General features: G+C 38.3%; 1 protein-coding gene across 1 annotated transcript in view; it reads left to right on the top strand.

Annotated features, from left to right (window-relative positions):
* DGKK (diacylglycerol kinase kappa) overlaps positions 1-23,121 on the top strand; it is a 174,651-nt gene that overhangs the window by 110,419 nt on the left and 41,111 nt on the right. The window contains exons 8-12 of the mRNA XM_070785407.1: positions 5,154-5,256; positions 10,288-10,471; positions 11,196-11,304; positions 12,066-12,205; positions 13,131-13,212. Coding sequence (XP_070641508.1) covers positions 5,154-5,256; positions 10,288-10,471; positions 11,196-11,304; positions 12,066-12,205; positions 13,131-13,212 — 618 coding nt within the window. The remainder of the gene's footprint in view (positions 1-5,153; positions 5,257-10,287; positions 10,472-11,195; positions 11,305-12,065; positions 12,206-13,130; positions 13,213-23,121) is intronic.

Below are 23,121 nucleotides of genomic sequence, written 5' to 3'. Positions count from 1 at the left end.
CACTGTGCAAAAGTCTTTGTTTCATATAGTTCTATTTGTTTTTGCTTTTGTTTCCTTCCCTGAGGATACATATACAAAAAAATATTTCAAAGAGCTCACTGCTTATGTTTTCTTCTAGTTTTATGGTTTCAAGTCTTACATTTAAGCCTCTAATCCATTTTATTTTATTTTCATATATTTGTAAGAAAGTGGTCCAGTTTCATTCTTTTCAATACAGCTGTCCAGTTTTATTGAAGAGGCTGTCTTTTTTCCATTTATATTCTTATTATCTCTTTTGTCGTAGGTTAGCTGATCATATGAGTGTGGATTTATTTCTGGACTCTCTGTTCTGTTCCCTTGATCTGTGTGTCTTGTTTCTGTGCCAGTTCCATACTGCTATGAATTCTATAGCTTTGTAGTATAGAACTGTGACAGCTCTAGTTTTGTTCTGTCAAGATTGCTTTGGCTATTAGGAGTCTTTTGTGTTTTCATTTAAGAACTGTGTTTTTTCTTGTTCTGTGAAATATGCCATTGATATTTTGATAGGGATTGAATTTACTCTGTTGATTACTTTGGGGAGTATGGACACTTTAACAATATTGAATCATCCAGTTCATGACTGTTGTATATTTTTCCATATTTTGGTGTGTCATCCTCAGTTTCTTTAATCATTTTCTTATTGTTTTGAGGTTACAGGTCTTTTTACTTCCTTGGTTAAATTTATTCCTAGGTATTTTATTATTTTTGATGCAATTATAAATTGGATTCTTTTCTTCATTTCTCTTTCTGATAGTTCATCATTAGTATATAGAAATGCAACAGGTTCCTGTATATCAATTTTGTATCTGCAAATTTCTTAATTCATTAGCTTTACTACATTTTTGGTGCGGTCTTTGGTGTCTTCTCTATATAGTGTTCTGTCAAATGAAAATAGTGATTTTTTACTTTTCTTATTTTGATTATTTTATTTCTTTTTTGTACCTCATTGCTATAGCTAGGTTGAGGATTTTTGCATCTATATTTATCAAAGATATTGGCCTGTAATTTTCTTTCTTGTAGTGTTTTTGTCTGGTTTTGGTATCAGGATAATGGTGGCCCTATAGAATGAGTTTGGAAGTATTCCTTTGTCATTTTTTTGGAAACTGATAGATATTAACTCTTCTTAAAATATTTGGTAGAATTCATCATGAAGCCATCTGGACCTTGATTTTTCTATGGGGGAGTCTTTTGATTACTGATTCAATTTCATTACTAGTAATGAGTCTATTCAGATTTTCTGTTTCTTCATGATTCTGTATTGGATTATTATATGATCTAGAAGTTTTTTTCATTTCTTCTAGGTTGTTTAATTTGTTGGCATATAATTGTTCATAATATTCTCTTATAATCCTTTGTATTTCTGGTGTGTAAAGTTGTAATTTTTCCTTTTTAATTTCTAATTCTCTTTTTGGGGGTGCTCCTTTTTTTTTCTTGATCAGCCTAACTAAATATAAGTTTCTTGATTTTGCTTTTCTTTTTAATGCCATGATCTTAGTTTTTTCAGCGTTGAGTTTCAAGCCAGCTTTTTCACTCTCCCTTTTAACCCTCATCAAGAGACTCTTTAATTCCTCTCTTAAACCAACTCTTACTTTCATTGATCTTTTGTATTTTTTAGACTCTATTTCATTTATTTCCTCTCTGATCTATTATTTTCTTCCTTCTCCTAAGTTTGGGCTTTGCTTATTCTTCTTTTTGTAGTTCCTTTAAATGGATATTTAGATTCTTTGAGATTTTTGTTTCTTCGAGTACACCTGTATAATTATAAAGTTCCCTCCTAGGGCTGCTTTTGCTGTGTCCCATAGATTTGGGGACATGCAAAAAAAATGCTCAAACTACACTACACTGTGCTCATTTCACATGCCAACAAGGTTATGCTCAAAATCGTTCAAACTAGGCTTCAGCAATACATGAACTAAGAACTTGTAAATGTACAAGCTGGGTTTTGAAGAGGCAGAGGAATCAGAGATCAAATTGCCAACATTCATTGGATCATGGAGAAAGCAAAGGAGTTTCAGGAAAACATCTACTTCTGATTCATTGACTACTCTAAAGCCTTTGACTGTGTGGCTCACAACAAACTACGGAAAATTCTTAAACAGACAGGAATACCAGACCACCTTACCTGCCTCCTGAGAAATCTGTATGCAGATCAAAGAAAAAAAAAACAGAACCAGACTTGGAACAACTGACTGGTTCAAAATTGGGAAAGGAGTATGACAAGGCTGTATATTGTCACCCTGCTTATTTAACTTATATGCAGAGTACATCATGAGAAACGCTGGGCTGGAAGAAGCACAAGCTGGAATCAAGATTGCCGGGAGAAATATCAACAACCTCAGATATATAGATGGTATCACTCTAATGGTAGAATGTGAAGAGGAGTTAAAGAGTCTCTTGATGAGGGTTAAAAGGGAGAGTGAAAAAGCTGGCTTGAAACTCAACGCTGAAATAACTAAGATCATGGCATCTGGTCCTATCACTCAACGGCAACTATTAATAGAAGGGGGAAAAGTGGAAGCAGTGACAGATTTTATTTTCTTGGGCTCCAAAATCAGTGCAGACGGTGACTGCAGTCATAAAATTAAAACAAGGCTTGCTCCTTGGAAGGAAAGTTATGACAAACCTGGACAGTGTATTAACAAGCAGAGACATCACTTTGCTGACAAAGGACCATATAGTCAAATCTATGGTTGTTGCTGTAGTCATGTATGGATGTGAGAGTTGAACCATAAAGAAGGCTGAGTGCCAAAGAATTAATGCTTTCAAACTATGGTGCTGGAGAAGACTCTTGAGAGTGACTTGGACTGCAAGGATATCAAACCAGTCAGTGTGTTAGCCACTCAGTTGTGTCCGACTCTTTGCAGTCCCATGGACTATAGCCTGCCATGCTCCTCTGTCCATGGGATTTCCCAGGCAAGAATACTGAAGTGGGTTGCTGTTTCCTTCCTAAAGGAAATCAACACTGAATATTTATTAGAAAGACTGATGCTGAAGCTGAAGCTTCAATATTTCGGCCACCTGATGCAAAAAGCCGACTCACTGGGAAAGACCCTGGTGCTGGGAAAGATTGAAGGCAAGAGGAGAAGAGTGTAACAGAGGATGAGATGGTTAGATAACATCACCAACTCAATGAACATGAATTTGAGCAAACTCCAAGAGACAGTGGAGGACAGGGGAGCCTGGCATGATACAGACCTTGGGGTTGCAAAGATTTGGACACATCTTAACACTGAATACAACAACATAGATTTTAGAGGTGTGTTTCCATTTTCATTTGTCTCAAGGTATATTCTGATTTTTTATTGACCTATTGGTTATTTAGCAGCATGTCGTTTAGTGTCCCTATGTTTGTGTTTCTTCCCGTTTTTTTCATGTAGTTGATTTCTAGTTTCATAGTGTTGTTTTCAGAAAAGACATTTACCATGATTTGATCTTATTACATTTAATGTGACTTTGTTTTATGGCTTAGCATGTGATGTATCTGGAGAATGTTCTATGCACACTTGTGTTAAGGTAATCTAATTTGTAATCTAATTTGTTAAGGCCAGTGTTTTCCTTATTGACTACCTGTTGGCTGATGTATCCATTGATGTAACTGGGATATTAAAGTCCTCTAAAATTCTTGTATTCCTGTCTCTTTCTTCAGTTATTTCTGTTAATATTTGCTTTATATATTTAGGTGCTCCTCTGTTGAGTGCATAAATGTTTACAAATGTTATATATTCTTGTTGGATTAACCCCTTTATCATAATTTAATGCCCTTCCTTGTTTTGTTACAGTCTTTGTATTAAAGTCTGTTTTGTCAGATATAAGTATTGCTACTATGGTTTTCTTTTAATATCCATTTGCACTTTCAGTCTGTATGTGGCTTTAGATCTGAAGTGAGTTTCTTGTCCGCAACATATATGTGCCCTGTTTTGGTATCCATTCAGTCCTCTATTTCTTCTGATTGGAGAATTCATCCATATAAATTTAAAGTGATTATTGATAGGTATTTACTTACTGCTATTTTGTTCATTGTTTTCTGGTTGTTTTTGTAGTTCTCTGTTCTTGTCTTCTCCTCTTGGTTTCTTGTGTCTTGATGGATTCCTTTAGTAATATGTTAGGGTTCCTTAAGAAAGTAAATCTAGTAACCATCAGTGACATATGGAACAGCACAGGGAACTCTGATCAATATTCTATAATAATCTAAATGAGAAAAGAACATGACAAAAGAATATATACATGTACATGTGTAACTGAATCACTTCACTGTATACCTAAAACTAGCACAACATCATTAATCAGTTATACTCCAGTATAAAATAAAAATTTTAAAGGAAAGTAAATCTTAAGTTTTCATCACAAGGAAAAAAAATGTAACTATGTATAATTATTGATTTAACTAGACTTACTCTGGTGACAATTTCACAATGTATACAGATATCAGGTTGTTAGGTTGTATACCTGAAATTAATGTAATGTTTATTTCAATTATATTGTCATTTAAAAAATAAGACAACTCTGGTTGTCCTCTGGATCTTTTTAAATTAATTTCGCCTAATTAGGCCAGGTTCATGTTATCTAGTAACTGTAATTTTTCAGGAAGTGATGCTTTAAGATATCAGAAATCTGCGAAGTATGCCATTAGTAGGGAAGGTAGCAGAGTCTTAGGTTTTTTACTTCAAGGTTTGACCTTGAGCAAAATCCTTTTCCTCTCTGAGCTTTGGTTTTCTTATTTCTAAAACAAATTTAATAATGTCTTCCCTAACACACATCACTGTTGTAAGGCTTGAAGTATAATAACATATTGTCAGGATTAGCACTCTTATACTGCAAGTAAACTCCCCATTCTGTAGGCCACTAAAATTATACCCTAGGACTGGCATCTACTCAGTGTCTATAATAGTATCTTCTGAAAGGCACCTTTGAAAGGAACATGGTTCAGAGACCACATTCAGGGATGATGCAGACTCAAAATGGAGAAAGCCGTTGAGTCAGGAGTATGTGTATGGCACCAAATCTCAAAAAGGGAGTTTTGAGTACTGAGCACTTAAATTTTGGAATTGAGACAAAATGATGCTGTATGTTATCCTTTTCTCACCCCACTCATGTTTTTTTTTTTTTTTCTTTCTTTCTTTCTTCTGTCGTTCCAGGTGCATGATGACTGCAGGAGACGGTTTTCCAAGGAATGCTGGTTTGGAAGTCATCGATCATCAGTCATTCCTCCCACTGCCCTGAGCGACCCCAAAGGTGATGGTGAGTAGCTAAATGTTAATCTCAGAAATACATTGGGGAGGGAGGGAAGGTGCAAAGCCTGGGGGAAATGACTGCAATTAAATTATTCTGGTCAACCAGTCAAGCATTTCTGAAAGTACAAGTGCAAATGTGTAGAGCATGCCTGTGTGCTCAGTTGCTCAGTGTGTCCCACTCTTTGTGACCCCATGGACCATAGCCCACCGGGCTCCTCTGTTAATGGGATTTTCCCAGCACAAATACTGGAGTGGGTTGCCATTTCCTCCTCCAGAGGATCTCCCTGACCCAGGAATCAGACCTGCGTCTCCTGTGTCTTGTGCATTGCAGGCAGATTCTTTACCGCTGAGCCACCAGGGAAGCCCCTATGTGTAAGGCAGCTCATGATTTTTAGACCTTTGGGATGGTGAATGTAGATGTATCTGTATGTGGGGATGTTCTTTGTAGCCTCTGTCACAATTGTTTCCAAATGATCAGAATTCATTTCAGCTTTTTCATGATTTCCAGACACTAGATAATCCATGAAATAATTTTGTTTGCTTGCTGCCTACTTCATTGCCAAGGAAAACCCAGCATTAGCTGGGAGCAGAGAAAGGAAAAGAAAGAAGAGTATATAGTTTCCTTAGAGAACAGAAGGGGGAAGTATTCCTGTAATCATTACAACAGTTTTAGAACTAGACACAGCATATGTGCACATACATGTATGTGAGCTGCTCTAGTCTTTTCCAGTTTCTTTCCTAATCCCAACACAGATACAAACAGACATTGGTACATGGAATGAGCCACTCACACAGTTTTCTGCAGGCAAGCATACTCATATGTCTCCATGATGACATGCTCAGGCACATATCCCTCACTCAGGGATGCATGCATATAATAATGTCTGATCTATTCAAATATTTATCCACATAGATTCACCTGCAAGATAGGTGATTAGAGAGGTCATGAGACTGATGCCTTGGTACATAAGAGATACTTGACTGGCTAGGAGAAAAAAGAGACTACAGGAAAGATGGAGTTGATAGAACAGGAGAAGTAGCCAACTAGTCAGCCAAGTGTTCTCAGGCTCCTAGTGAAAGTCAATGAAGTCCTGAATCTGAAGTGGTGAGACTTTGCTCACCACTGCAGGAACCTGGGAAAGATGTCTCTGGGGAGTCTGAAGGATAGCCACTTCAGCATCTCATAAATAACTCCCAAATAAGTGTTAAGGGGCTGCCACCTCTTCCTTGTAATTGGCCCAATGGGTTCTATGTTTCCTGGCCTGGTGGAAGTTAGAGTTTTTTAGTTTGTTTTTTCCCATCCTATATAATTTCTTATTCCTGTTATAGATGGCCAACTAATAGCATTGCTGCTTCCTTTTGCTTTCCGCCAATGTCATTATTTCTTAAAAGCACCTATGCTAAGCCATTCTTTTGATGTAGTGACTCATATTAATGCCCCATGAGTTAGCCTTTCATCCTCGTCATCTGTAGTCTTGATCCAACTGAATGTCACTCTTGAGAACCCGTCATTCTAGCATGTATTACTTGGTTTATTAGGAGTATCTTTTAAAACCTCCGTATCTTCTTGACTTTTTCTGGCTTCTTGGACCTATCCTGTTGGGAAGTCCCACCCATCTTGGAGATGATAAAATCATTAAAAATGATCTGGGCCAACCCCTCTGGCCAAGCTAGGGAATCCCTTCTCCAACATTCCAGAGTGGAGGCATCTGAGGAAACATGTGCCATTGTTGAGTAGCACTCATCTATTCATTCATTATTTATTCAGTCAACAAACTCTTAATTTCTGAGAATGTCTTCTAATTTCTCCTTTTTCCTACCCAATCTGCCTGGTAAATTTCTTCTCTCATCATAGAGGGTGAGAACAAAATTAATTCTTATCTCCTGTTTAAAGGTTTCTGTAATTGCCCCTCCCCATTTCTCTTGACAAATAAATCACTTCCTTTGCTGTGAACCCAGAACACATATCTCAGAGCACTTACTACACTATACTATAGTTCATCACATGAATGTCTCCTACTCTAGACTGGGAGCTCTTGTACCACTAGCACTTAAACCTGGATACATGGCATATTCACAGTCAAGATTTGTTGTATGAATTAATTAATACATTTACTGAATACCAAGTATATGTAAGGCTCAGTGAGGAACAATGTAGAGAATAGGATATGACTAAGACAGAATCCCTGATTCATATGGGGGCAAAATTCATATGCAGTATTTGTCAAATCTGAGAATGCATCAGAATCATCTGGAAGGCTTGTTAAAACACAGATTTCTAGGCCCCAGTCCCTGCCCCACAGCTTTTGATTCAGTAGAGCTGAGTAGGGCACAAGAATTTTCATTTCTAACACATGCCCAGATGATGCTGATACTACTAGTCTTGGGAGCATACTCCATCATGTACTAATTGTGTGACTTTGGGCCAGTTACTTAACCTCTCTTTGCCTCATGTACCATTTGTTTCCTGCCAATAGGAAATAAATTTGTACTTGGATGCCTTATGAGGGTTAAATGAGGAGTTAACATTTGTAAAAGAGGATTTTAAAATACAGGAAGGGGAACAGGAAGCCAACCTTAACATCCTTTTGTGATATGAACTGAACAAGTTTGAGAGTTGGTTCCTTGGTTTGGGGCACTGTGATTATATTAATGTACCTCAAAGAAGCATGAGCTCTTTTTTGAAAGGCTCTTTCAGACTGTTGACTCATCTGGAGCTTAAAGTCAAGTAAATCCCCTAAACCCTTTTCACACTTTGATGCTGCCAAGCCAAGTTCCTATTGTCCTGTTCTGCTGCAATTTATGCCCTTGGGCCTAAAGGCCAAGCTTCACATTTATTCCCTTTTCAGCTTGTTGACTTTGACCCAACTGCTTGTTAAGGTCATTTGTCAATCTTGATTCTGTCATCCAGTGGCTCTCCATCCAGCTGTAGGTGCTTCAAAGTTGACAAGTTGCCCTTCTATATTTTTATTTTAATTAGTTAAAATTGCTGAATAATGCAGGACATTCCCTTACAATTAACATTAGCCTATTCAAAAGCAACCTTGTGGACATGATTATTTACTTAGTTATGAATCTTCTTAACATTGCTATATCCTAGCCCACATTACTATCCATGTAGTAATCTTGTCACCTTGTTCACAGGATTCATCTAACATCTTATTGTCATTTTATCTGGTCCCTGTCACCTCTCTCCCTCACTCCACAGTAGCCATGCTCTTCTCTTCACTGTCCCTAGACATCCTAGGCCGTCTCCCTTCTCTGGGTAGCTTCTTAATCTTCCTCCTGACCCCTAAAAAACTCTTCCCCCAGATATCTGCTTTACTTACTACCTCCCTTCATTCAAATCTCATCTCAAATGTCATCTCCCAAGAGGAGCCATTCCTGACCATCTTGTCTAAAATAACATCCCCTTCAGTCTCCATCCCCTTTTCCTGCTCTATTTTCTTCATATCACATTATTTCTATATTTATTTGTTACAGTCTATATCCTTATATTAGAATATATGTTCCACAAGAGCAAAGATTGTTTCTATCTTGTCTATCATTATATATCAGAACATAACAAGGACAAGCACAAAGAATGCCCTCAATACATATATGTTGAATGAATGGATGTCTTAACTACCACTATTTTAACATATTTTTCGTTTAAAAAAAAGAAGTATTAAAAAAGGATAATGTGTTCAAGGAGGATAACTCCTTCCAGGATATGCTACTGAAGGGACATAGCAGACTCCTCATGTAGTTGTGAGCCCTGGCAAGCCCTGAAAATTTGGTGCATGACAGCCTAACTGGTTCAGGATGCCTTCAAGTTCCACTGGCCAGTGAGTAGAACTTAGCCCATAGAGGAAGCTTGCTTTAGATTTTTCCAGGTAAAATAGCCATGAAATCTGCTCAAGTCTTCCTTCAGGCTCCTTTTTATCCAGGCTACAACAAATGGGACATTTCAACCTGCCTCTCTCCCCCTAGCCCACACCATTCAGGAGCAACCCACATCCTTTTTCCTCTTTGCACATATTTTTGCTGGGGAATCCCTGCAAAGCCATGAGCTCAGAGGTTTGGGGGCTCACAATTTGTCTAGCATCTCCTATGAGGCCATTGTTCACTGCCTGTCTCCCTGCCAACAGACTCTATGACTCTGCATGAGCTGGCAGGCTTTGGCAATTTAGACTGCTATAACTCCACTTCTCTATGGGGAATTTTACTATTGGGGATTATTAAAAGCTTCTGTCTTGTCCAGACAATTTCCCTATAGTCTTGTTTCCCCTGAAAGTTGATATGATAACTTAGATTGCTCTACCGGAGCCTTAGAGTAGCAATTAAATCGCCCTGCTTCACCCCACGTTGATACCTTCTGTTATTAGTTCTTGGCTGAAAGGCAGCCTTTCCTACCTATCTCTCCTGACCTTATATCTTCTCAGTGTAGCAACTGAGCTATCACTCACTGAGCTAGTACTCATTAGGTATGATGATCCTTCTCCTAAGCTCTCAGTCTTCTCTTTCCTTAGTTTCCCCTTGGCATTTTATTGATCTTTGGTTGTGGTACCAAATTTTTATTCTTTGTATTACAATACACTCTTGTGTATGTCTGTTTCCCCAGCTTGAGGGCAAGGTCTAGAATCCTATAAGTATCTAGCATGATGATTGGCATGTAGTAGTTGCTTAGGAAATATTGGCTACCTGGCAACAGCTAGGCAAAGACCAGCTGTTTTTTTTGTTTGTTTGTTTTTTTGTTTTTGTTTTTTAACGAAAGCCCCTTTGGTTTGCATCTGACTTCCCTTCTGTTCTTCAGTCTCAGAGGCACAAGGAAGCTGTGGGAGGTATTAGATGCCTGTTATCTTGATGGTGGTGATGGTATCATGGGTGTTTGCATAAGTCTAAGCTCACTAAATTGTACACATTAAATATATGCAGTTCTTTGTATATGTTATACCTCAATAAAGCTGTTTTTAAAAGTCTGCAAAATTTGATGTTAAGTCATCTCAATGGCCCTTTTCTTTTTTTTTTCTTTTCTTTCTGTTGTGTGCATTATTAGGCCAATTAGTAGTATCTCCAGACTTTTGGAATCTTGATTGGTCTTCAGTCTGTTCATGCCCCCTTCTCATCTTCATCAACTCCAAAAGCGGCGATCATCAAGGGGTCGTCTTCCTCCGGAAATTCAAGCAGTACCTTAACCCATCTCAAGTGTTTGACCTGTCGAAGGGTGGACCTGAAGCCGGGTAAGCATGGGGTAAAGGATGTAGTTGGGCATATAGAAATGATTCCCCTCTCTGCACATTGTAGAGTAGGATAGGCTTCCTGGAATTAGTTCTAGTACCTGGACAGGAAAGATCTATTTTCTCAAGACAGGACACAAACACAGCTCCAGAACATCTTGAGTTGGCTGGCTAGAGGACTTTAAGCCCTCTCCAGAAATCCTTTCAAGCCTATGTCTTGCTCTCAGATTTGCTTCATCTTTTCCAGTTGGAAAAGGTAAAACTATGTCTCCTGACTTCAGAGGAGGAGGCAAACTGATATTACTGTACACGTTTCCTGTCATTCACTCTTTTTCCTGGGGCCAAGTAGATATATCTCTACTAGAGAGCTGTATTATTTAGAGACCATCTGGCTATTCAGCCCTGGTTTCTGTGAACTCACTGGCAACTGTGCAAGGCATTCTTCCTAGGCCTCAGCAAGTAGATTTGGCTAGGCCACTAGTAACTTACAGAACAAGATTGAGCCAACAAAAGTGTGGGTCAAGGCAAGGCCTGCACTCCAGGATTGCCTGTGGGAGCGTTTCCTATGATCTTAAGTACACAGAGAGATAGAGGTTAAGGAAAAGGAAGCAGGTAGCCTAACAGCAAAGTGCAGAAGGAGCAGTCCTTAGCTCCTGGCACATTGTAGGAAAGAGTTTTAAAACTTGTCAGTTCATGAAATGACTGCCCTTTCCCTTCTTCTTTCCAGGCTCTGCATGTTCAAGAACTTTGCTCGCTTTCGCGTGGTGGTTTGTGGTGGAGATGGCAGCGTAAACTGGGTCTTATCTCTGATTGATGCCTTTGGATTACATGAACAGGTGAGTCCCTCGCTGATTTAGTTTAACCATCGCTAGAGAGACTAGGAATATGGAGCTACTTATCCCATGATGTCCCCGTCTTTACTCTTTTTGTCTATAAAAAGTATGTTTCCTACTGGTTTCACAGTCAACCTGACTGGTAGGAATATACCTGTACCATTTTGGGGTTTATCAATAGGAAGGAGAAAAGAAGAAATTAGCCAAAAAAATGAGCAATGCTCTATTCCCCAAGACCCAAGATGAAGATTTGAAGGGGAGGAGGGCAAGCAAAAAAGAAGTGGCATCAGGGAGCATTCAACACCCATTCCCTACCCTTCCTGAGGCCACTTATTTTATTCGCTGAGTCTCAAGTGTAGCAGAATGTTCCTCTACCTCTACCTCACCTCGGTCTCCCTAAGCAGCCCCCTACTCTTCTGACTGTAGTAACTTTGTCTCCTTGAGGCACCTCATCTCCTTGGACCAGCCTAGATAAAAATTTGTGGCTATGTTTCTCTTTTAGAAGCATGACTACAAATATTGGCATATTCCAGCAACTTTTCCGCTTACTGAGTAGGTTCTGTATTGCCAAGAGTGACACCCAACTACTTAGGGAAAATTTCACTCAATTTCAAACATCTTCCTATATACTTCCTAAAATCACAAGTCCTTTATTGCCACTGACTTTGAGACAATATTCTTTCCCAAAAAGCACTCTCTGGGTCCTTTTATGGGTGGATCTTGGTAGGATTGTCTGAAAAGGTTGCCTGGTATTGTTCTTGCAGTGTCAGCTGGCAGTCATCCCTCTTGGAACTGGTAATGACCTGGCCCGTGTCCTCGGCTGGGGTGCATTCTGGAACAAAAACAAGTCACCTCTGAACATCCTCAACAGAGTAGAGCAAGCTGGTGTGAGGATTCTAGACAGGTGAGTGGCTGAAAGATCAGGTCACTGTGGCTCTTCATCTCTTGCCAGTTGCTCTCAGTTATATTATCTCAATCAGGGATGTTCTAAACTCCTTCACAGAGCCTCATTGCTTTTCTGGCTCCAGTGCAAGGAAATTTGGGGGATCTTGTTTATTAAGAAAAAAGAATCTACTATGTATCCTTTAAACATCACTGAAGCCCCTCTTCAAACTTAAAAGATCCTAGAGCAGGAGCCCCCATTAGTAAATTTCAAGGATTCTTCCAACCTCCTTCAAATTGCATAGCTAATTATCTATGTAAGCATAGTTTTTCCTTGGGGAAATTTCCATCTTTCTATTCTAAGATTGTATAAAAAACTATTCTATAGTTCTATAGCTTCATCCAGTTCTCAAAGAAATTAAAAAAAGAGGATTTAATAAATAAATAATTGGCCTGGATTATTTGTGCCCTAGAAAAGAGAGAATATTGCCCTCCAATCTTCTGAGAAGAAAGATTTTCTATGAGGGGGCATACTGTTTGATTTATGGCTGCTAGTAAGACTATCCTTGGGAGCTTTTTCAAGGTACCAAGTTTGGCCCTAGCACAAATATTCTTATTCAGTAGGTCTTGGGTAGGGCACTGGTATGTATATGTTACAAAAGCACCTCAAGTGATCTTGATAGTTATCACTGCTTGGGAAGTGCTGCTCTCTGAGAACCCTGTGGTAAAATTCCTTCCAACAAACTGGCCTTGAGAAGTCATGAGGCAGAGGACCCTCTTGGTCCTCTCACCTTGAGATCAAGTGACCTAAGGTAACTTGGGCATCCCCTACAACACATCATAACTCACCACATAAATATTGTGACCTTTTTCATGACATATGAAGCACTGATGCCACCCTTTAATGAAACAGAGCCCTAAATATTTGTCTTTAAACTTCATCTCAGATGGAGTGTGATGATCCGTGAGACTCCCAGACAAACCCCATTGCTAAGAGGGCAAGTTGAAATGGACGTACCCCGATTTGAGGTAACTACTGCCTAGTTGTAATTCAAGCCAACATCTTTATTATGCATTGAAATAATAGGTAAAACCCAGAGAGAACCATTTGTATTATCCATGGGCTTGATGAAGATGAGATCAATGAGGATTAGGGACATTTCAATCAGCAGTTCTTTACCAAACAAAACTGTGTGAGGTGTTGGGGATATAATTCCATTGGAAAATATGGATTAACTATAGTGTGTGAGATACTGTTCTAGGAGTTGTTCTTATAGGCTAATTGGCAAAGAAGATTGACACAGTTCATGCTGTCATGGAGCCCATAGTCTATGTGCAGTGGTAGAAAAATAGTTTAATAAAATGGTAAGAGTGTTTGTATATAACGAAATAGAAGGGAATGGAAATACCCAGCAGGTGTACCTAACCCGGGGCTTCCCAGGTGGTGCTAGTGGTAAAAAAAACCCACCTGCCAATGCAGGTAGGTGTAAGAGATGCAAGTTTGATCCCTGGGTCAGGAAGATCCCCTGGAGGAGGGCATGGCAACCCACTCCAGTATTCTTGCTTGAAGAATCCCATGGACAGAAGAGCCTGGTGGGCTGCAGTCCATAGTGTTGCAAAAAGTCAGACATGACTAAAGCGACTTAGCACACGCGAAACTAACCCAGTCTGGGGAAAATCCGGGAAAACTCAGAAGGTCATTTCAGAAGCGATTCAAGGACCAGAGGGAGTTAATTCAGATAATAAGAAAAGAGGAGGCCTGTTTCAGACAGATGGAACAGTATATGTTACAAAGGAAAGACCATGAAATATTCACAGAACATAAATGCATTCATAATGGCTAAGGCATAGGAACCTTAGCCATAGTGGGTATATAGGGAAAGTAACCAAACATGAGGTTGGAAAGGTAATCAGGGGTCAGACCAGGAAGGACCTGGTAAACCATGGCAGGAAGTTTAAACTTTTTTTTAGTTGATTTAGGGCTCCCCTGGTGGCTCAGACAGTAAAGAATCTGCCTGCAATGCAGGGGACCCAGGTTCAGTCCCTGGGTCAGGAAGATCCCTTGGAGAAGGGAATGACAATCCACTCTAGTATTCTTGCCTGAAGAATTCCATGGACAGAGGAGCCTGGCAGGCTACAGTTCACAGGGTCACAAAGAGTTGGGCACAACTGAGCAACTAACACTTTCAACACGTAGTTGATTTAGGGCTTCCCTGGTGGCTCAGATGGTAAAGAATCTTCCTGCAATGCAGGAGACCTGGGTTCAATCCCTGGGTGGGGAAGACCCCCTGAAGGAGAGCATGGAAACCCACTCCAATATTCTTGCCTGGAGAATTTCAAGGATAGAGGAGTCTGGCAGGCTATAGTCCCTAGGATTGCAAAGAGTCAGACATGACTGAGGCAACTTAGCACACATGCACACAAAGTTTAAAGGTATTACAATATAATAGCTATATTTTGCTGTGCAATATATCTTTATTGCTTATTTTATAGATAGTAGTTTGTATCTCATATTCCTGCCTTGCTCTTCCCATCTTCCTTCTCCCCACTTGTAGCCACCAGATTTTTCTAAATATCTGAGTCTATTTCTGTTTTCTAGTATTAATCCTTTTGTATTATATTTTAGATTCTACATATAAGTGGTAACAGTATTTGTGTTTCTAGTTTTACTTATTTCACTATGAATAATACCCTCTAGGTCCATCTACATTTTTGAAAATAGCAGAATTTCATTCTTTCTATGACTGTTATATCCCATTTTGTGTGTACACACACACACATACCCCCAAATCTTCTTTATCCATTCATCTGTTGATAGATATTTAGGTTGCTTCCATATTTTGGTCATTGTAAATAATGCTGTTAAGAATATTGAGATACATGTATCTTTTCAAATAAGTGTTTTCATTTCTTCAGATATATTCCTAGGAATGGAATTTATAAATCATATGGTAGTTCTATTTTCAGTTTTTTCAGGAATTTTAATACTGTTTTCCATAGTGGCTGTACCAATTTATATTCCTACTGATGGTATAATTGGGTTCCCTTTTCTCAGCATCCTCACAAATGTTTACTATGTATTGTCTTTTTTATGATAGTCATTCTGACAGGTGTGAAGTGGTATCTCATTGTGGTTTTCATTTGCATTTCTCTAATGATTAGCAGTTTTGAGCATCTTTTTCATGAGCCTGTTGGCCATTTGTATATCTTCTTTGGAAAAACATTTATTCAGGTCTTCTGCTCATTTTACTTTAAATTTTTTATTTTGCACTGGGTGTAGTCCAAGCTTGACAGTTTCAGGTGAACAGCAAAGGGTCTCAGCCATACATATACATGTATCCATTCTTCTCCAAACTCTGCTACATAAGATTGAGCAGAGTTCCATGTGCTATACAATCGGTCCTTTTTGGTTATCCATTTTAAATATACCAGTGTGCACATGTCCATCCCAAACTCACTATCTCTTCCCCGCACCCTTCCTCCTGGCAGCCATGAACTTACTCTCTAAGTCTGTGAGTCTGTTTCTGTTTTGTAAGTAAGTTCATTTGTATCATTTCTTTTTAGATTCCATATATAAGGGATGTCACGTGATATTGCTCCTTCTCTGTCTGACTTACTTCACTCAGTATGACACTGTTAGGTCCATCCATGTTGCTGCAAATGGCATTATTTTGTTCTTCTTAATGGCTGGGTAATATTCCAAAATTGCATATATGTATCACATCTTCTTTATCCATTCCTCTGTCAATTGACATTCAAGTTGCTTCTATGTCTTGGCTATTGTAAACAGTGCTGCAATGAACATTGGGGTGCATGTATCCTTTTGGATCATGTTTTTCTCTGGATAAATGCCCAGGAGTGTGATTGTAGGGTTATATGGTAGCTCTGTTTTTAGTTTGCTTTTTTTTTAAGGAACTGCCATTCTGTTCTCCATAGTAGCTATACCAATAAGAGGGTTCTCTTCTCTCCACACCCTCTCCAGCATTTATCATTTGTCGATTTTTTGATGATAGCAATTCTGGCTGGTGTGAGATATTATCTCATTGTAGTTTTGATTTGCATTTCCCCAGTAATTAATGATGTTGAATATCTTTTCATGTGCCTCTTCTCCATCTGTATGTCTTTTTTGGAGAAACATCTATTCTTCCCTTTTTTCTGATTGGGTTGTTTGTTTTGTTGCTGTTAGGTGTCATAAGCTGTTCAAAAATTTTGGAGACTAATCCCTTATCAGTCACATCATTTGCAAATATTTTCTCCCAATCTGTGGGTTGTCTTTTCATTTTGTTTATTGTTTCCTTTGCTGTGCAAAAGGTTCTGAGCTTTAGGTCCTGTTTGTTTATTTTTGCTTTTATTTCTATTATTCTGGGAGACCTTCTGCCCATTTTTGTAGGTTGTTTTTTTTTTTTAATATTGAATTGTATGAGTTGTTATGCATTTTGGCTATAAACTCCTAATACTGGTCATATCATATATGAATATTTTCTTTCATTCAGTAGGTTGTCCTTTCAGTTTGTCAATGGTTTCCTTTGCTGTGCCAAAACCTTCAAGTTTAATTAGATCCCACTTGCTAATTTTGTTTTTGTTTCATCTTGGAGAAGGCAATGGCACCCCACTCCAGTACTGTTGCCTGGAAAATCCCATGAATGGAGGAGCCTGGTGGGCTATAGTCCATGGGGTCGCTAAGTTGGACACGACTGATCGACTTCACTTTCACTTTCCATTTTCATGCATTGGAGAAGGAAATGGCAACCCACTCCAGTGTTCTTGCCTGGAGAATCCCATGGATGGAGAAGCCTGGTAGGCTGCAGTCCATGGGGTTGCACAGAGTCGGACACAACTGAAGTGACTTAGCAGCAGCAGCAGACATATACAAAAAAATATTGCTACAACTTATGTAAAGTAGTATGCTGCTTATGTTCTCTTCTAGGTTTATAGATCTTTAATTAGTTTTGAGTTTCTTTTTTGTATGTGGTATGAGAAAATGTTCTAATTTTATTCTTTTGCATGTAACTGATCAGTGATCCCAGCACCATTTTTTGAAGAGATAGTATTTTCTTCATTGTATATTCTTGATTCATTTCTTATAGATTAATTGATCATAAATCTAAAGGTTTATTTCTGAGCTCTCTCTTCTGTTCCATTTATCTTTGTGTCTGTTTTTGTGCCAGTGCCATGCTGTTTGATTACTGTAGCTTTGTAATATAGTTTGAAGTCAAGTAGCATGATACTTCCCACTTTGTTCTTTTTTCTCAAGATGGCTTTGGCAATTTTGGTTCTTTTGTGGTTCCATATAAAATTTAGGATTATTCTAGTTCTGTGAAAGATATCCTGGATATTTGATAGAGATTGCATTAAATCTATAGATTACTTCAAGTACTATGGACATTTTAAACCATATTTACTTTTTCAACCCATGAACAAGAGATATATTCCCATTTCATTGTATCATCTTCAGTTTCTTTCATCAAGTTTTTATAGTTTTCAGAGTATAGGTCTTTCACCTCCTTGGTTAGGTTTACTCCTAGTTATTTTATTCTTCTTCAGTGCAATTTTAAACAGGATTATTTTCTTTCTTTCTTTTTCTGATAGCTCATCATTTGTGTAGAGGAAAGCAACAGATTTCTGTACATTTATCTTGTATCCTGCAACTTTACTGAATTCTTTTCTGGTTCTAATAGTGTTTTGTGGAAAATTTAGAGTTTCATATATATATATATATATATATATATATATATATATATAGTTTCATGTCACCTGCAATTTGTGACAGTTTTACTGCTGCTGCTGCTGCTTAGTCGCTTCAGTCGTGTCCGACTCTGCGACCCCAGAGATGGAAGCCCACCAGGCTCCCCTGTCCCTGGGATTCTCCAGGCAAGAACACTAGAGTGGGTTGCCATTTCCTTCTCCAATGCGTGAAAGTGAAAAGTGAAAGTGAAGTCACTCAGTCATGTCCGACTCTTAGCGACCCCATGGACTGCAGCCTACCAGGCTCCTCCGTCCATGGGATTTTCCAGGCAAGAGTACTGGAGTGGGGTGCCATAGCCTTCTCCAGACAGTTTTACTACTTCCCTTCTAATTTGGATGCCTTTTATTTCTTTTTATTTTCTGACTGCTATGGCTAGGACTTCCAATAGTATGTTAAACAGAAGTAGCAAGAATGAGTATCCATGTCTCATTCTTGATTTTAGAGGAAAGGCTTTCAGCTTTTTACCACTGAGTATGATGTTGCCTGTGGATTTGTCACAATGGTCTTAATTATGTTGAGATATATTCCCTCTATACCCACTGGGATGAGAGTTCTATCATGAATGGATTTTGAATTTTGTCAAATGCTTTTTCTGCATCTATTGAGATGGTCATGTGATTTTTTTCCTTCCTTTTGTTAATGTGATATATCACATTGATTAATTTGCAAATATTGAATCATCTTTTCATCCCTGGAATAAATCCAACTTAATTATGGTGTATGATTATGTTTATATGTGATTGGATTTGGTTTGCCAATATTTTGCTGAAGATTTTTACATCTATAGTCATCAAAGATATTGGTGTGTAATTTTGTGTGTGTGATGTCTTTGTCTGGTTTTGGTATCAGGGTAAAAGTGGCCTTGTACAACGAATTTGGAAGTGTTCCTTTTTCTTCAATTTTTTGGAACAGTTTGAGAAGACTAGGTATTAGTTCTTCTCTGTATGTTTGGTAGGATCTCCTGTGAAGTCATACAATCATGGACTTTGGTTTGCTGGGAGATTATTTTATTACAAATTCAAATTTACTACTACTGATCAGTCTGTTCAGATTGTCTATTTCTTCCTTATTCAGTCTTGAAAGATGGTATATTTCTAGAAATGTGCTCATTCCTTCTAGGTTGTTCAATTTATTGGCATATAACTGTTCACGGTATTCTTTTTGAATCTCTGTGGTATTGGTTGTTATATCTCCTGTTTCATTTCTTATTTGGGTCCTCTCTCTTTTCTTCTTGGTGAGCCTCACTTGAAGGTTTATCATTTTTTCTTTTCAAATAACCAACACTTAGTTTCATTGCTTTTTTTTTTCTATTGGTTTCTTATGGGGGCCTGTATTTTATTTATTTTCTCTTGAACTTTATTTCCTGCCTTCTGATGACTTTGGGCTTCATTTGCTCTTTTTCTCTTTTAGGTGGTAGTATAAGTTGTTTACTTGGGATTTTTCTTGTTGCTTGAGGTAGGCCTGTATCCCTGTAAATTTCCCACTTAGAACTTCTTTGCTGTTTCCTACAAATTTTGGAAAGTTTTGTCTGCATTTTCATTTGTATCAAGATATTTTCTGATTTCCTCTTTGACTTCATCATTGTCCCATGAATTTTTTTTTTTAGTAGCATGTTGTTTAGTCTTCACATGTTTGTGTTTTTCCATCTCTCTTCCTATAATTGATTTCTAGCTTCGTATTGTCATGGTCAGAAAAAATGCTTGATATAATTTCTATCCTCTCAAATTTGTTGAGGCTTGTTTGGTGGCCTATCATGTGATGTGTCCTAGAGAACATTCCATGTGCACTTGAAAATAATGTGTATTCTGCTGTTTGGTGATGGAATGAATGTCCTGTAGATATCTACTGATATTAAGTTCAACTGGTATAAGATGTCATTTAAGACTATTTCCTTCTTGATTTTCTCTCTGGATGATATGTCTATTGACATAAGTGAGGTATTAAAGTCCCCTACTATATTTGTATTATTGTCAACTTTTCCCTTCATGTTTGTTAATATTTGCTTTATATAGTTAGGTGTTCCTATATTTGGTGTGTATATGTTAAGGAGTGTTGTATCCTGATTGTATTTATCACTTTGTCATTATATAACACCCTTCATGTTTTAAAGACTGTTTTGTCCTATATGAATATTCCTATTCCCGTTTTCTTGGTGTTTTCATTTACATGAATTATGTTTTTCCATCCTCTGGTTTTCATTCCATGTGTGTCTTTAATTCTGAAGTGAGTCTCTTGTAAGCAGCATATATATGGGTCTTATTTTGATCCAGTCAGCCACCCTAAGTTTTTCAATTGGAATATTTAGTCCATTGACCTTTAAAGTAATTAGTGACAGGTATGTATTTATTCAGAGAAGGCAATGGCACCCCACTCCAGTACTCTTGCCTGGAAAATCCCATGGACGGAGGAGCCTGGTGGGCTGCAGTCCATGGGGTCGCTAAGAGTCAGGCATGACTGAGCGACTTCACTTTCACTTTTCACTTTCATGCATTAGAGAAGGAAATGGCAACCCACTCCAGTGATCTTGACTGGAGAATCCCAGGGACAGGGGAGCCTGGTGGGCTGCCGTCTATGGGGTCATACAGAGTCGGACACGACTGAAGCGACTTAGCAGCAGCAGCAGCAATGTATTTATTGCCAATTTGTTAATTATATTTTACTTGTGTTTGTATTCATCCATTCTTCTTCTTTTAGTTTCTTCCCTTGTTGTTTGATGGTTTTCCTTATTGGTATACTTATATTCTGTTCACTGTAGTTTTATGTTTCAGTTGTAGGTTTTTAATTTGTGGTTATCAATGGGTTTCTATATGTTGACCTACTTTTTTAAAACTTTTAGTCCTTTAAGTTCAAACATATTCTAAAATATCTACTTTTTTACTCCCCTCCCCCACATTTTGTTTTTGATATCATATTTTACATCTCTATGTTTATCCCTTCAGTTTATTGTAGTTATAATTGATTTTACTTTTTTTTTCAATCTTTGTACTAGCTTATTTAGGTGGTTGATTCTCAGCCTTTACTATATATTTGCCTTTACTAATGTAAATGTAAGTCTACCCTGGTGGCTCAATGGTAAAGAATCTGCCTCCAATGAGGAGACATGGGTTTGAGCCCTGTGTCCAGAAACTCTGCTGGAGAAGGAAATGGCAACCAATTCCAGTATTCTTGCCTGGACAGAGGAGCCTAGCAGGTTACAGTCCCTGAGTCACAAAGAGCTGGACATGACTTAGTGACTAAACAACAGCAAATGTAAATGTAGCCTTTTCAATTAGAGAAGACCCTTTAATATTTCTTTTAGGATAGGTTTTTATTGCTCAGTGTTTTTAGTTTTTGCTTATCTGGGAAGTTCTTTTATCTCTCCTCCAATTACCATTTAGGTAATCTTGCTGGGTAGAGTATCCTAGGTTGCAGGTTTTTCCCTTTTAGCACTTTATATACAGCGTGCCCTTCCTTCTGCCCTGCAAGTTTTCTGCAGAGAAATCAGCTGATAGCCTTATGAAGGTTCTTCATAAGATTCTTATGATTCTTTTGATTTTTCTTGCTGCATTTAGAATTCTTTATCTTAAACTTTTGCTGTTTTAATTACTTTTTTGGTGTGGGTTTGTTGGGATTCATCTTGTTTAGAACGCTCTAAGCTTCATGTACATGGATATTGGTTTCCTTCTTCACATTTAAGAAGTTTTCAGCCATAACTTCATTGAATACATTTTCAACAACCCCCCTCACTCTGCTTCTGAGACCCCTATAGTGCAGATGTTAGTATGCTTTAATATCATCCTAAATATCGCTAAACTGTTATCTTTTTTTTAAATTTTCTTTTTGCTGTTCTGATTGTGTCCTTTCTGTTTTTCTGTCTTCCAGATAACTTATGCATTCTTCTGTATCACCTAGGCTCCTGTTAATGACTTCTAGCATGTTTTTCATTTCATCTTTAAAAAATTCTTATTTCTGTGTTAAAATTCTCAGTGTTCATCTATTCTTTTCCCTAATTCAGTTAGCCTATCTATTACTAATGCTTTGAATTCTTTATCTAGCAAATCATGTATTTCTGTTTCATTAGTTGCTTTTTCAGGGGTTTTCTCCTGTTTTTTCAATGAAACAAATCCCTCTGTCTTCTCATTTTTGCTGTATGTATTCTATGAAATTAGATGAAACAATTACCTTTTTCAAGCCTTGAAGGGGTGTTCTTGTCTATGGGCATCCCCATACACTTTGCCTGTGCCCAAGGACTTTAGTGTGGGAGCTACATCTGACTTGAGCACAAGTCATGTCTTTCCCCAAGTCATGTCTTTCCCCAGAGCGTGCTAGCAGCTATCATCTTGTTAGGAGGTAATGCTGGAGATAGAGCAACAAGAGCCAGAGTCAGGTGTGAAGCAGGGCTTCTCCTTCCTTCAGTACCAACACTACCCTCTTAGAGTGGGGGCAGGTCCCAAATTGCTGGTGCAAAAGCCCTGAGGGTCAAGTCTAAGATAGCTCTACTCCTTCTAGGTGTATTCTTTCCCTCCCAGCACCAGCACACTTCCTCAGAGGGGAATACAACTAGAGCAAGAGGGGCTGGAGAGGGCACTTGGCATGGGCCTGGGCACAGACTGTGGTGTCCCTAGTTTTACTCAGAATTCTGGAATACTTCTGATGTGGTGCCTCCATAAACTCCAGTTTGAGGCCCCTGCCTCATTCAGATGCCATTCAGGATCTGGGCTGGCATAGTCCCTCACATCTGAGCACTCCCCTCAGCCATTCTCACCCTAGTGTAGAACTACTATTGTGAAGCAAATGGGATAAAATGGGTTCTTGGCTCAGGCTGGCCATGGGCCAGAGGTTGTGAGAAACTGGCCAGAGTCCTATTCAGTTTCAATCTGTTTCTTCTGCCTTGTTTCAGGAGAAAGCACATGTGTGTGTGATCACTAGCAAAAAAAAATTTCTTTGGTTTGTTTGCTGTACAATATATCCAAGTTGTTTATTTTTTCTACATATAACTTGCTTATATTTTATAAATATATATTTATTTTGTATTTCTAAATCTGACACCCCTTTCTCACCCCTCCCTGTTCCCTCTACACTTGTAACCACTAGTTTGTTCTCTACGCCTGTGAGTCTGTTTTTATTCTTTAAGTATACATTTGTTTTATTTTTCATATCCTATATATAAGTGATAAAATATTCTTTTTTTTTTCTCACTGACATATTTCATT

The sequence above is a fragment of the Bos indicus genome, chromosome X (assembly GCF_029378745.1).
Source record: "Bos indicus isolate NIAB-ARS_2022 breed Sahiwal x Tharparkar chromosome X, NIAB-ARS_B.indTharparkar_mat_pri_1.0, whole genome shotgun sequence".
Taxonomy (NCBI): Eukaryota; Metazoa; Chordata; class Mammalia; order Artiodactyla; family Bovidae; genus Bos; species Bos indicus.
This window is presented reverse-complemented; position numbering and strand designations above follow the sequence as displayed.